General features: G+C 60.7%; 2 protein-coding genes across 3 annotated transcripts in view; one reads left to right on the forward strand and one right to left on the reverse strand.

Annotated features, from left to right (window-relative positions):
* Positions 1-1,791: 1,791 nt before the first annotated feature.
* NKPD1 (NTPase KAP family P-loop domain containing 1) lies at positions 1,792-13,292 on the reverse strand. 2 transcript variants are annotated; one of them, XM_055369715.2, is made up of 4 exons: positions 12,551-13,292; positions 11,686-11,847; positions 7,416-7,547; positions 1,792-5,395 (listed from the first exon to the last, which is right to left on the reverse strand). In XM_055369715.2, exons 2-4 carry the CDS (start codon positions 11,774-11,776, stop codon positions 3,558-3,560), a joined length of 2,061 nt encoding a protein of 686 aa, XP_055225690.1. In that variant the 5' UTR covers positions 11,777-11,847; positions 12,551-13,292; the 3' UTR covers positions 1,792-3,557. The 2 variants fall into 2 exon arrangements, with proteins under 2 accessions (XP_055225690.1, XP_063557516.1); XM_063701446.1 differs by lacking the exon at positions 12,551-13,292 and adding an exon at positions 10,290-10,727 and having other exon boundaries at positions 11,686-12,495.
* Positions 5,211-13,722, forward strand: part of BLOC1S3 (biogenesis of lysosomal organelles complex 1 subunit 3) — a 53,776-nt gene continuing 45,264 nt past the window's right edge. Inside the window, exon 1 of the mRNA XM_055369717.2 lies at positions 5,211-5,288. The gene's annotated coding sequence lies outside the window, so the exon portion shown is untranslated. The remainder of the gene's footprint in view (positions 5,289-13,722) is intronic.

A 13,722-nucleotide genomic window follows, 5' to 3' on the forward strand; every position in this document is an offset into this window, starting at 1 on the left:
AGCAGCCCGCAGCACTCTTCCCATCCCTGCACAGCCAGCTTGTCCCCAGCTCTGCTAATGTGTGATGTGGCCATGGGTGAAGGGAAGAAGGGGCCCCCTCCTGGCCACTGTGGATCCAGCCCATCTTGGTGAGGGGCCGGGGCATGTGAGGTGTTTGCATCAAGGTACTGAGAGACCTCTGTCCTTCTCCTGGTTTGGGTCAGCACAGTGCCCCAAAGATCTTCAGAGACCCTTGCTCGATATTAGCTGTTGCTCATGGTCTCAGCCTCTGTGGAGGCAGCTGTGTTGGAGTCTCACCCAGCCCGCTGGCCGTCTGCCTCCCCACCCCATGTGGGGTATGCTAGGGGAGGGACAGGGATCCTCTTCCCAGCCTGTCCCTTGATTTGCTTTCACTAAATTGAGCTTGGAGTGAGGAACTGGGCCTTTCCTACTGTTGGGGGTTGAATTGTGTCTCCCACAAAAAAAAGATGTTTATTTATTTATTCATTTATTTATTGAGCTGGAGTCTCGCTCTGTTGCCAGGCTGGAGTGCAGTGGCGCAATCTCGGCTCACTGCAACCTCCGCCTCCCGGGTTCAAGCAATTCTGCTGCCTCAGCCTCCCGAGTAGCTGGGAGTACAGGCGTGCACCACCACACCCAGCTAATTTTTGTACTTTACTTTAGTAGAGACGGGGTTTCAACATGTTGGCCAGAATGGTCTCAATCTCTTGACCTCGTGATCTGCCCACCTCGGCCTCCCGAAGTGCTGGGATTACAGGCGTAAGCCACCGCGCCTGGCCAAAAAAAGATGTTTAAAGTCCTTACCTCCAGTACCCCAGAATGTGAGCTCACTTAGAAATAGGGTTTTTACAAAGGTAATCAAGTTTTAACTCATTTTAATGAGGTCACTCGGGTGGGCCCTGCTGCAGTCTGATTGGTGTCCTTATTAAAAGGGGCATTTGGGCACAGGGAGACTGCCACGTGAAGACAGAGGATGGGGTGATGCCTTTGCAAGCCAGGGAGTGCGGAGATGGCCAGCAATGCACCAGGAGTGGGGAGCAGGCACAGAGAGCCCCTCCTTCATCTGGAACTTTTAGCCTCCAGAAGCGAGAGACGATACATTTGTCCTTCAAAGGCACGTGGTCTGTTAGACTGTATTAGAGCAGCTCTAGAAACCACAGCCGTTATCACAACACCCCAGCCTGCCGCGCTCCTGATTTTCTGAAGGGTCCCAGATCGAGGGCTGGAGGCTGAGAGGATCCCCCTTGCCATCTTGTCTTCCCCTTCCCTTCAGCCACCCAAGTGTCACCCGAGCTTGTCACGTTTTGGTAGCCTTTGCTGAAGACATAGGGGGTCTGTTTCATGCAAGAGCTCAATGTCCTAACACAGGAGATGTTTATTGTCACCTGTGGATGTTCAGAGTGGCAGGCAGCTCTTCACCAAGTTATTCCTGGACCCAGGCCCCTTTGAAGCTCTTAGGGCTCTGTTGCTCCCCAGGGCCTCAAGGATCCCGGATCAAGTGGGCAGATGGGGGAAGGGAGTGGAGAAGGGAAACCTGCTCCCTAACTCATTGCTGGGAAAGGCGCATAGGTCAGCCGTGCTCCCTTTTTGTTCATGACAACGGTCCCGTGGCTTTACACAGGTGCAAGTTCTCATAGCAGCTCCACGTGAAGATACAGTGACCAACAGTTTGGCCACAGCTTGTACCACGTAACAGAGGCTGTGGCTTTTTTTTTAATCAGTCGGAGTCTTGCTCTGTCACCCAGGCTGGAGTGCAGTGGCACCATCTTGGCTCACTCCAGCCACCACCTCCCAGGTTCAAGTGATCCTCCCACCTCAGCCTCCAGAGTAGCTGGAATTACAGGCATGCACCACCATGCCCAGCTAATCTTTTTGTATTTTTATTAGAGACAGGGCTTCACCACGTTGGCCAGGCTGATGCAGCTTCTTACTGAGGCATGGGGGGCTTCAGTCCTGCCCCCACCTCCAGCCAAGTCTACACGTTAGCATCTCTCACAGCACCCCACTCCTGGTAACAGGAGTGAAAATTTATTTTCAGCTTGGATTCCAGGTGGTAAGAAACAAACCCAACTGAAACTGGCTTAAGGGAGGCTACAGGGATATATTGACCCCAACCACACATCTACAGAAACAGACTTAATGGTGTCACGAGGCCCCATCCTTCTCCCTCTGAGACCAGCTCTCCCTGACTGCTGGGAAACAGCTCCCAGGAGGTCCAGGCATATCCTACCAGCTTAGTCAGTCCAGGAATGGGAAACAGCACCTCTGTTTGCGCAGCCCCAGGGAAGATCATGGAGGGCTCCCACTGATCTGCATGCACCTGTGACAATTGCTGTGGCCAGAGAACTTCAGTGCTGCAGCCAGACCTGGATGCTATGCCCAGCCTTGGAGCTAAAGAACTGTGAGGTCAGTGACCCAGTCCCATGGCCTGAGGGTGGGTGCCTTTGCAGAGCTCTCAGGTTCCTCGGGGGCTGTCCCCTCTACCAGCCTCAGGGCCCTGGCTCAGAAGCCACACCCTCAGCCTCATCCCAGGGTATGTTCAGTGTTGGCCCTTGTGGCCCCTGCCGGCACACACTTGGAACTGGGCCAGGCACCCCAGGGCCTGAGCGTGTGGCTGAACATTTGACCAGTGAGGAATCAGGAACTGCCCGGAGGAGTGACACCCACCCCCAGCCCAGGGCTCTGCCCAGAGGGAAGGTGGGGAGCCCTAGTGTAACCCCTCCTGGCTGGCTGTGGCTTGGGCCCTGTATGTCCCCATCTCTGCCCAACTTCCCTGTCCTCATCAGAGGGCTGATGCAGTGGCTTCAGTGTCAGTGACTAACCAGTGGCCCTGGAGTGACTCGTAAGGCAGGTACCCTGTGGACAGTTATTTGTCTGGGGGAGGTTAGTGCCACCCACCCCAGCTGGCTGAGGTGCCAGCGAGCTCTAATTAACACATTACATTGAGAATGGAGCCACCCTAGGGGTGGAGCAGCTTGCTGAGGTCACCGAGGTCATCCTCAGAAATGCCAGCCCCTGCCCTACTCACAGAGGGGCAAGCTAGGGCATGGGGACAAGGACTGGGATTCCCTGAGGCCTGGGCGCTCCATGTTGCCTGAGTCAACCTGGCCCATCCACCTGTCATCTCTGCAGCCTCACCCACCACCCCCGCAGCGTCTCCTGCCACAGAGATGCCAGATGAGGAGGCCAGCATGGTGCAGAGGAGTAAGTGGGCTTAGCAGGATGGGGCAGGCCCTGTGGCAGGACGGGGCAGGCCTGGTCCCTGGTCAGATCAGGATGCGGAGAGCAACTCTGGGCTCTCAACACCTCCATTTATTGCATGTATACCCTGACTTCCTCACTGGTCCTTCTGTGCCTGCTCTCATGCTGGCACCGGCTCGTGGCCGCACTCCTTGGAAGCTATGTCCACGGCTCTGGCTCTGGCTCAGGTTCACCTGGGGGTGTGGGCCTCACAGGGCTCATTCGGACCCTGGGTTGCGGCCCCAGTCCAGCCCCCTATTCTCCCATCTGGGCAGATGGAGGAACCCTTGCCTCCTGCTGCCCGCCAAGTTCTCCACTTAAGGCCCACCTGGGCTGGATTGCCCTGGACGGAAGAGCGCACAGGCCACCGGCCATAGCTTGCCCCTGTGGGCCAAGTCCCCAGCGTGGTGGCCTTCGCCGGCTTGCCTTGAGGCACGGCCCAACGGGGGCGCCCTGGAGGCGCTGTTGGCCCGGTGGGCAGCGTTGGGGGTATCGCGGGTAGGGGACTTGGGCGGGCTGGGCGGCTTGAGAGCGCTGACGGCTCGGATGAGACCCATGCGCCGGCGGATGGAGTGGTCCAGGTTGACCGTGCAGCGCAGCAGGCTCTGCGCCTCGGCCACGGTGAAGGGGAAGTCGGCGCCCAGGAAGCGCTCGAAGAGCTCGGGGTCGCCGTCCAGGTCGAGCACGTTCTGCAACGCCTTGGTCATGGTGTGCAGCTCGCGGCTGTTGTCGCGGAAAACGTCCCAGAGGCGCGCGCGGCCCTCGGGCGCGCCCCCGGTCTGCTGCCGGTCCTCCAGGCACTGCAGCGCCCAGCTCAGGCGGCAAGGCCACTGGTTGGCGAGCACCACCCACGCCACCGCCTGGCGCGGCGTGGGGCCCCCAAAGTCCCCCTGCTGCTGCTGCTGCTGCAGCAGGCGCACGGTGATGGGCACGGTGTTGACGATGCGCCGCATGGACACCACGTTGTCGGGCACGTACTCGTAGAGGCAGTCGCGCTCGTCGTGAAGGCAGAAGAGCGCCTCCTGGATTCGCCGCGCCGCCTCGGCGTCGATGCGGCCCTGCCCGCGCTCCGTCCCCGCCTGCGCCTGCACCGCCAGCAGCTGCGCGCTCTCGCCCCCGGCGTTCCCCGGCAGCCACGGCTTGCGCGTCATCTCGCGGTACAACAGGTCGTCGCGGCTCTGCACCGCATCGTGCAGGAACTGCAGCTTGGTGCGGCGACCCATAATGGGCACAGAGAAGGGCAGCGTGACAGTGCGGTTGAGGAAGAGGTAGCCGTTGTCGGCCGTGCCCTTCATGTTGCCCGCGCTCTCTAGGCACGCGGCCAGGATGCTGGGGTCCACGACCAGGATGAAGATGAAGGGCGCGTGGCTGTCGGACAGCAGCGTGTTGATGGCGTTGAGCACGCCCACCACGCGCTCCGGGTAGCACGTGTCCAGCCCGGTGACCTCCAGCACCACGCGCAGCCTGCGCCGCTGGTAGATCTCCAGGAAGCACAGGAAGTCGGTGAGCAGCTCCACCTCCTTCTTCACCTCGCACATGAAACCCAGCTGGCTGCCGAACTTTTCACGCGACACCAGCCGCTCGATCTTCTTGCGCTGGCTTACGAACAGGTGCTTGCCCACCGAGTACACGGCCATGAGCAGCCCCGAGCCCGACAGTGTGGTGGCCGCGCCGCCAAACACCTTGAGCAGGCTGCCGCTCGGGCTGCCGTGGCCCAGCGCGTGGCCGCCCAGCGACAAGTAAAGCAGCCCCACACCCAGGCCCAGCGCCGCCAGCAGCGCCAGCAGCCCCAGGCACACGCGGCGCCGACAATGCCACTCGCTCTGGCAGCAGTCCTGCCTGGTGGCCGGCTTGTTGCCCAGCACCGAGTACACGCTGAAGGGCAGTGCGCCATAGTGGTGGCGGATGCCCTCGCACAACGTGGTCACCAGGCCGGCCCACAGCTTGTCGGTGCCCGCGTACTGCCAGGCGCTAAAGCGGATGAAAAGGAACTGCACGTTCCTGCGCCGCAGGTGCACCTCGGTGATGATGGGCTGCAGGAACACCAGGTACCACAGTAGCTGCGGGACGCCCCAGCCGCTCACGGCACGCGGCCGCCACTGCACGTGCTGCAGCTCCTCGCTCTCGCGCTGCGCGGCCTCCTGCTGCATCAGCGCTGCGGGAAGGGAGCCCGGGAGCCGCGTGAGCCGCAGACCCGCCGGGGTGGGCGGGGCCTAGTACGGGCAGGGCGGAGCGCTCCTGGAGAGGCGAGGGGCGCCCAGCAGAGGCGAGGGGCTGGAAGCGAGCCGCGGCCGCTCCTTAAAGAGCTGGACGCCGGTGCAGAAGCGGGGGCGTGGAGAGGCCTGGAGCCGGGCTTGGACCGGAAGCGGTCTGAAGGCCAGGCTGTGGGGTCGGGATGGGCAGAGGTAGAGCCGGCAGAGGAGAGACGATGGGAGGAGGCAAAAAGAGATACGAGGAAGAGCCAGGGATGGGCAAGAGGCTGGAGGCGGAGCGAGGGTGTGGAGGGCACCGGGAAGGTTCTGAGAGTGGGGCAGGGACAAGTGGTCGGTGTAAGGGATGAATGAATGAGATGCTGAGGAGGAGCTATGCCAGGCAGCAGGATACAGCCTTGGTCTTATCTTGTTGACTTACTGCTCCTCCTGCAGGAAGCCCTCCCTGATCCCCAGGCTGGGTCGGGGGCCCTCAGCCATTCCTACTCTGGGTCATCACTGTCTGAGGACAAGTCTCTCTCCCCTGCTGGACTGTGAGCCGGAAGGGCAGGGTCCTGCTTGTCTTGGTCACCGTATCCCCTGAGCACCAGAAGGTGCTTAGGGAATGCCTGAACAATAGATCATGAGAAATCTGAGGTCACAGAGTGAATGAGCGGGAGTGTCTACAGCACCCAGCAGGAAGAGTAGGGACTCTCTGTTCTTTATATCCTCATCTTTTCTCCTCCCGGGACCCTGTGACAACACAGGACAGGACAGTGAGTGCTCAATGGACAGTCAGTACAGGAAGGAAAGGCTGTTGGGCCTGCACCAGGGCTGGGCACACGGAGGAGGAATGTCAGTCCCAGCCCCTCTGGCCCCACATGGGGCTGAGGTCTGAGCTCCAGCCCGGCTTGATCCAGATCAAAGCTGCTGGGGAGGCCAGTCGCGGTGAGTCACGCCTGTAATCTCAGCACTTTTTGGGAGGCCGAGGTGGGCGGATCACATGAGGTCAGGAGTTCAAGACCAGCCTGGCCAACACGGTGAAACCCCATCGCTACTAAAAATACAAAAATTAGCCGGGCTTGGTGGTAGGCACCTGTAGACCCAGCTACTTGGGAGGCTCAGGCAGGAGAATCGCTTGAACCCTGGAGGTGGAGGCTGAATTGAGTTGAGACTGCGCCACTGCAGTACAGCCTGGGCGACAGAGTGAGACTCCATTTAAAAAAAAAAAAAAAAGGCCAGGTGCAGTGGCTCATGTGTAATCCCAGCACTTTGGGAGGCTGAGGCGGATCACATGAGGTCAAGAGATCGAGACCATCTGGCCAACATGGTAAAACCCTGTCTACTAAAAATACACAAAATTAGCTGGGCATGGTGGCGAGCGCCTGTAATCCCAGCTACTTGGGAGGCTGAGGCAGGAGAGTCATTTGAACCCGGGAGGCGGAGGTTGCAGTGAGCCAAGATCACACCATTGCACTCCAGCCTGGAGACAGAGCAAGATTCCGTCTCAAAAAAAAAAAAAAAAAAAAAAAGCTGCTGGGGAACCTGGCGGGTTCCAGTTCATGTCTTCAGTTGGCATCTATGTATCAGGTACTTTGTGACCACCAAGCCTTAAGAGGTGGGTCTGGGTAGCACAGAGGCCAGTAGGGGCTTGGCAGGAGCCTGCTGCAGCCTCAATTAAGAGCCTGGGCTTTCTGCCTCAGGTGCTGGGGAGCATGGAAGGCACCAGGAGGGACAGGGTCAGATCTGTCCTTCAGAAAGAGTCCTTGGAGTGGATTTGGTGGCAGAAGCAGGGAAGGGTAAAACTTGGGGGCAGCCAGGAGGCCAGAGAAGCAGAGCCCGGGGTAGAGGCGTGGGCTTGGGGAAGGCCTGGGCTGGGAGAGGCTGGCCACAGGGGTGGGGGGATCTGGGGGAAGCCTGGAGCTGGGCGGGGACCAGAGGCCCTGTTTCTCATCCTCCCCCCAACAAACACACACAGCTCCTCACCCGTGATCTTGTCCAGCATCATGTGCAGGCGGCAGCCGAAAGGGGCATAGAAACCCACGGTCACAGGGACCGGCACGTGGCAGAGTGTCTTGGCCAGGCAGCTGCAGTAGACGTCATCCTCCGTCAGGATGTCTGGTGGTTGGCAGTGGGGACACTGAGTCAGGGCCACTGGCCAGGCACCACCCTCCTCCCATCTGCCCTCCATGGCCCCTGCTATTAGCCCCTCCCTGGCACCCTGTGCAAAGGGGACTCAGGTCAAACCCTGCAGTGGAGGTTTCTGTGGCCATCAGTGGCCCTCACCTCCAGGGCGAGCTGTGCCCCTTTGGGTCCCACCAGGCTGAGGCTGGGAGGCTGGAATCCCCCCAGCCACACACCAGAGACTGAGGCTGCGGGAAGTCAGCTTTCCTGGCCCTAGGTCACCAGGCTTGCTTGGTCACTAGCCCGTGATTCCCCCGGGAAAATCCCAAAGGCCTTTATTTGGGATACTAGGCCCTCAGATGCCAAGACACCACTTTCCACCATTAGCAGGACTCCAGGCCACTCCTGCCTGCTCTGCTGGCCCGGCCAGAGCATGGAGAGGCCCTGGACCGCAGGCTCCTCCCACCTTCCTGTCCATCATGCTGGCAAGTCACTAATCCCACCTGAGCCCAGGTTTGGGAGAGAGATGACCAGACTGGAGCTCCAGTCCCAGCCCCACCGCCTTTGTCTGCAGACCCCAGGGAGAGCCACCTCTGAGAGGCTCAGTTCCCTCTGAAGAGTGGGGCAGCAGAGACACCAGAGAGCAGGAATGCCAAAGGGTCTGGCCAGCGCCGGGCCCTTGGTCAATGTCATGGTCTCCAGTAGCCATTTAGGGCCCTGGGGACCAGGCACTGGCACTACAGCATCCACTCTGCAGAGGGCACCCTGTCCCCCAGTGAGGATTGCTTCTTGGACCTGGAAATGGGGTATCAAAAAGGTAGGGTTCCGTCTTGGGGGGACACATGGGGCCAGCCTTGTGGTGCACAGTGGGGGTAACATAGCCACTTTCAGAGAGGCCTGGTGGGCTGTAGGAAACGGGCCACGCCTGGCGGCAGAGCCAGGAGGCCAGGAAGCAGACTCAGGAGTAGGTCTACTGAGGTGTGGGCCAGGCGGGTCTAATTCCAGCTCTGCCAGATCACTGGGTGGCCCCACCTCATCCACCCTCTACTTCCCTGTGTGTGAAATAGACATCGTAGCCCTGAGGCTCCGGTGACAGGGCTGTGCCCAACCTAAAGTCCCTGTTGCTCTACTTTCAATCCAGACCTGGAAACCCAGCCATCTCCACCTCTGCTGCCACCACCCCGGCCAGGCTGCCAGCACCTCTCGCCTGGATTTTTGCAATCTCCTGCTCCCTCGGCCACCTGCTTCCGTCCTCCTCCCATAGCCCATTCTCCTGGAGATCCTGTCAGCTCACATCTATCCTCAGCTCCTGCCTCCTTTGGGCAAAAGCCGAAGTACTGGCTCCTTGCTGGCCCGGGAACATGCCTCCCCAGGGCCTCTGCTCAAACGCTGCTTAATGAGGCCCAGCCTGACAACCCTATTTAAATCTGCAAACCCTGACATCCCCCATCTCCTGTCCCTGCTTTATTTTTACCTAGTGTGGTTGTTACCGAGTGGCATACTTTTAGAGGCAAGGTCTTGCTCTGTCACCCAGGCTGGAGTGCAGTGGCACAATTATAAGTCACTGCAGCCTCCAACTCTGGGGCTCAAGGGATCCTCCTCCTTCAGCCTCCCATGTGGCTGGGACCACAGGCGTGCATCACCATGCTGGGCTAATTTTTTACTTTATCTTTTGTAGATACAGGGCATAACCATGCTGCCCAGGCTGGTCTGGAACTCCTGGCCTCAAGCGATCCTCCTGCCTCAGCCTTCCAAACTACTGGGATTACAGGCATGAGCCAGTGCACCCAGCCATACTTTTTTTTTTTTTTTTTTTGAGACAGAGTCTTGCTCTGTCACCCAGGCTGGAGTGCAGTGGTGTCATCTCGGCTCATTGAAACCTCTACCTCCCGGTTTCAAGTGATTCTCGTGCCTCAGCCTCCTGAGTAACTGGGATTACAGGCGCCAGCCACCACGCCTGGCTAATGTTTGTACTTTTAGTAGAGATAGGGTTGTACCATGTTGGCCAGGCTGGTCTCAAACCCCTGACCTCAGGTGATCCACCAGCTTCAGCCTCCCAAAGTGCTGGGATTACAGGCATGAGCCACTGCACCTGGCCTCCCAGCCACTTTTAAATTTCCATGTTTCCTGTACCTGCCCCCGGCTGCAATGCAATGTGAGCCCCATGAAGACAAGAGATGTCTGTTGATCCCACTCCCCACTGTGCCCCTAGAACAGGGTCTGGCACGCTCAGGGTGCTGGATACCTAGTCGTGGAGTGAATGAGGAAGGGAGACAGCAAGCAAGTGGGTCCTCCCATTGCTGACCTTTGCTCTCCGTCCCCCAGGCTACTCCCTAGCTCTGTCTTCCCCAACACCAGAGCCAGCCAACAACCCAGGGCTCACCATCCCTGCCCCATGTACCCTGTAGCCTGCTGAGCCAGAGGAGGGAGCTGAGAAGAGACCAGAGCAGAGCCAGGGTGTCGGCAGAGGGAAAGGGGGAAGGAGAGGGAGGCCTTCACTGCCTGGTGCAGGATGGAGGCACGGGGCAGGCCTGGCCTGGAAGCCTTGGACCCCAACAGGCAAAGCTGAGGCAGCCAGCCTGAGCCCCATGGCCAGGGACGCACCCCTCCTAGATAGGGAACAGGGTGTGGATGAAGAGGGCAGGTGCAAGATGCTAGGCAGGGAGCAAGGAGAGCAGGTGGGAAGTGAGGCGGCAGGAGTGGGGACAGGGCCCCCAAGAAGGCCAGGGTGAGCACCGGAGCTGTAGGCAGTGAAGAAGCCACAGGCCGCTGGGGCGGGCAGGGGCCGGGCATCAGTGGGCTTGCTGGGCTTCAGGAGGACGCCAGCCGCGGAGGGTAGAGCTGGGCCACTCCTGGCCATGGCCGGTGCCGTGGTGGGTAAGGTGGGCGCCTGAGGGGCGCTGGCAGGTTCCTTGGGGACAGTGGAGGTTGCAGGCAGCCCCTTCTGGGCTTCGTGAATGGGGCAGAGCCGCTGCCGCAGGGGGCTGGGAGGTGAGGGCTGGGACTGGGGCTGCCGCTGCTGCTGCAGGACGGAGGGCAGGAGGCCCCGGCGCCAGCCACTGCCACCCACTTGGTGGCTGTGGTAGGCCAGCTGCCAGTGTGACTGGGGGGAAGGCCGACAGGGCCCATGGGCTCGGAGGGCCGCTGAGTCCTGGCGCCACTGATGACAGCATCCTGGAAGGAAGGAAGTGGGGGTGACTGGGCCTGTGTCCCCGACCCCCGGGGGCACCGGCACAAGCCAGACCAAGTCTTCAGGTAGAACCTGGGGGCCAGAGTATTCTTGGGAGCCCCAGAAACCCCTCAAAAAGTCAGATTATGTGCGGGGGAGGTATGGGCAGTGGAGGGACCCAGGGTCTGTGCTATCCCATGGCAGGGGAGAAGGGAAGGTGCAGGCTTGGACTTCAGCTGGGGGCAGAGAGAGGACGCCTGAGGCTGGGGCTTCAATGGAGGCTGGTGCCTGCCACAGCAGACTCCTGGATCCCTGGGGGGTGCCGCCAGTGCAGGGGTCAGGGAAACTGAGAAGATCCATTGGGGGCTGGCCCTGGATGGCCCAGGGAGGCCAGAGTGATGGGTGGTGGCGTGGAGAGGGGTAGGCCAGGGATTTGGGTGGGGGGTGGACCTTGTCCCCAGCTCAGGCCAGGGTGGCAGGAAGGGTGGTGACCTGGGAAGCTCCGGCCCTCGCCCTAGCCCTGAGGAGGCTGAATCAGCCCCAGTGGGAGGGCGCTGCCCCCTCCCCACCCTGAACAAGATCACCTGTGGTCACCACCAGAAGCTGGGCCCAGCCTCATCCAGACATGTTCAGTGGGGGGGCTCCCTCTCCTACCCCTCACTCCCAGCACACTGCTCCCCTCCAGGCTGGGGGCCATCCACACAGGCCTCAGGGTTTGGAGAGGGGGAAGGGCAGGCCAGGCGGCCCCTGCTTCCAACTCCAGCCCAGGCTCCTATCTTTGGGCCCGCAGGCCCTGTGGTCCGGGTCCTGGGTCCCGGCCCTGCTGCTACACAGATGCCTCTGGGTGGAGTGCAAGTGGCTTTTCTTTCCTGGGGATGGCAGCTCCCCTTCTGTTCTTCCATTCACTCTGGCTTCCTCACAGGCCTCTGTCGGCCATCACCCGCCCCCAAACTGAACCCGTACCTTTTCGGTGCCCCAACTCTGGGTCCCAGAAGTAGTGCCCGTTGGGGCTCTGGGCATCCTTGGCGAAGTGGACTTTGTAATGTTTGTGCATGGCAGCTGGGCAGCTGGGTGCTGGGGGCCTGCTCCTGAGGCAGGAGGGAGCACACAGGCTTGGCGTAGCCTCTGGGGCACGAACAGCAGAGAGCTGAGGTCAGGGTCCCTGCCCTGCCCGACAGCTTGGACAGGGGAAAGGCCAAGTCCCAGATGCTGGGTTCCTAGGTCACTTGGGAGAAGGGGGTAGAAGTGGCCTTCAGGGTACAGTGAGGGGCAGGATAAGGAGGGATGGCCAGAGGAGGGAACGGAGAACTGCTGGGGGTGGCTAGGGGTTAATTTGAGGCTGGGTGTTGGGAAGCTCCTGGGAGTTTCCAAGAGGCTAGGACACTGGGGAGTGCTGAGCAGACATGGGCTGGGGAAATAGGGGGTCCGGTGTGGTGGCTGAGTGACCAAGGGGTCGTTAAGGTGTGGGCGCTGTGGGAGGCTGGCACGCTTTGGAAGGACATGGAGCTAGTGAGGTGAGCTGGAGAGCAGATGAGAAGCAGGCTGAGTGAAAATCAGAGCTGGGTACCTGTGGGCATTGAATGATACGGTGGAGGGGGAATTGTGAGGGAGCAATGAAATCGCGGTGGTCCAATTTAGGGAGAGGCTCAGCAAACTCGGGCAAGATGGGTGTACCGCGTTTCAAATGTGAAGAGCCGAAAGCAGGACAGGGAAGGATGCTGTGTGGGGGACAGGGATAGGGAAAGGCTGAGGGGCAGAGGAAACTGGGGTGCTGAGGGTTGGTAGCCTGCCCACCACTCCCCACCCCCCGTCCCAGTCCCACTCGTACCTGACGGTGGCCTCACGGCCCCAGCTGCCTGCCCCGCGAGCAGCTGCCACACCAGCCCGGACTGTCAGCGCAGGCCCATCCAGATGGAGGCCTCAGCCCAGTGCCCGCCTGACCGGTTTGCCTGCCTGTCCCCGCCCCTTCCCCAGCGCCTGCCTGTCCCAGTGCTCTCTGCTCTCGAGGACTGGGACTCTGACTGGACTCAGTCTTGTGTCCCCATCCCTGGTAAGGAACGGAGATGCATCCTGCAGCACTGCCTCAATCTCCTTAAGGCAGCCACAGGCCCAGGCACTTCTGCTGGTGTGGGGGGGACAGGGAGCTGGGATGCCAGCTCCTCCGTGGCCCAGGTATGTGACTTTGGGCAGGTGACTTCACTCTCCGAGCCTTGGCTTCCTCATTGCTGAGTGGGCACCTGCCTCTCATGGCTGTCGCGAGGGAGGCACTGGGTGGGAGTCCCCTCAGCTCAGGGCCTGGCACGCCTGACCCGGGGCTGTGCTGACCCATTTACCTGGCGCTGTTCTAAATGGATGTCCACAGGACAAGGGCAACAGCACACACATCAAGGCTTGCTACATCCTAGCCCCATCTTCCTCTCCACCACCCAGGGGGCCAGGTGTGATGCTCGCTTCACAGATGAGGACACTGAGGCCCAGAGAAGTGAAGTCCTTGGCCCCAGGGCACACAGAGGCAGAGCGGGGATTTGGAAGCAGACAGTGGTTGCTACTCCCAGGCTCGCCAAGGTTTTGTCTCCTGCCCTCGGGGCCAGCACTCAGTGACTGCCTCCCCACAGATGCCCTCTGAGGGGTGAGGGCTGGGGAAAGGCTGGGCAGGAGATGCCCTGAAGGCCCCTCAGCTCTCTGGGGCCCTGGCTCCCTGTGGCTGCTGGCGTAACGGGGTCAACAGTTGCTTCCCTGACAGACGGGGTGCTCCGATGGGGATGGGGGAGGCAGCCCCAGAACAGTGCCCAGGACAAGATAAAGGGAACCCACCCAGCCCTGGGTTCTGCCTAGGTGACCAAACACTGCTCCCTACGGCCAGAGCCAGGGCCCTTCCTGCGACCTGGGACCCCGTCTCCTCCCCCACCCTTCAAGCCGGTTGCTCTGGGGAGGTTCCTCCCTGGCCCACCAGGGAGGCGGGGCTGGCATCTGAGCGTGGGCATCTGCAGTAGGCCTCCG

The sequence above is a fragment of the Gorilla gorilla genome, chromosome 20, assembly GCF_029281585.2.
Source record: "Gorilla gorilla gorilla isolate KB3781 chromosome 20, NHGRI_mGorGor1-v2.1_pri, whole genome shotgun sequence".
Lineage (NCBI taxonomy): Eukaryota > Metazoa > Chordata > Mammalia > Primates > Hominidae > Gorilla > Gorilla gorilla.

What these genes read in the sequence shown, in the direction of transcription:
- NKPD1 (XM_063701446.1), bottom strand. Translation starts at nt 11,776, where the DNA reads ATGCACAAACATTACAAAGTCCACTTCGCCAAGGATGCCCAGAGCCCC. An exon ending in CTTCACTGCCTACAGCTCCG is followed by an intron (nt 7,548 to 10,289) that starts GTGCTCACCCTG and finishes GCCAACCACCAG; the next exon opens with ACATCCTGACGGAGGATGAC. An exon ending in GATGCTGGACAAGATCACGG is followed by an intron (nt 5,396 to 7,415) that starts GTGAGGAGCTGT and finishes CCCTTCCCGCAG; the next exon opens with CGCTGATGCAGCAGGAGGCC.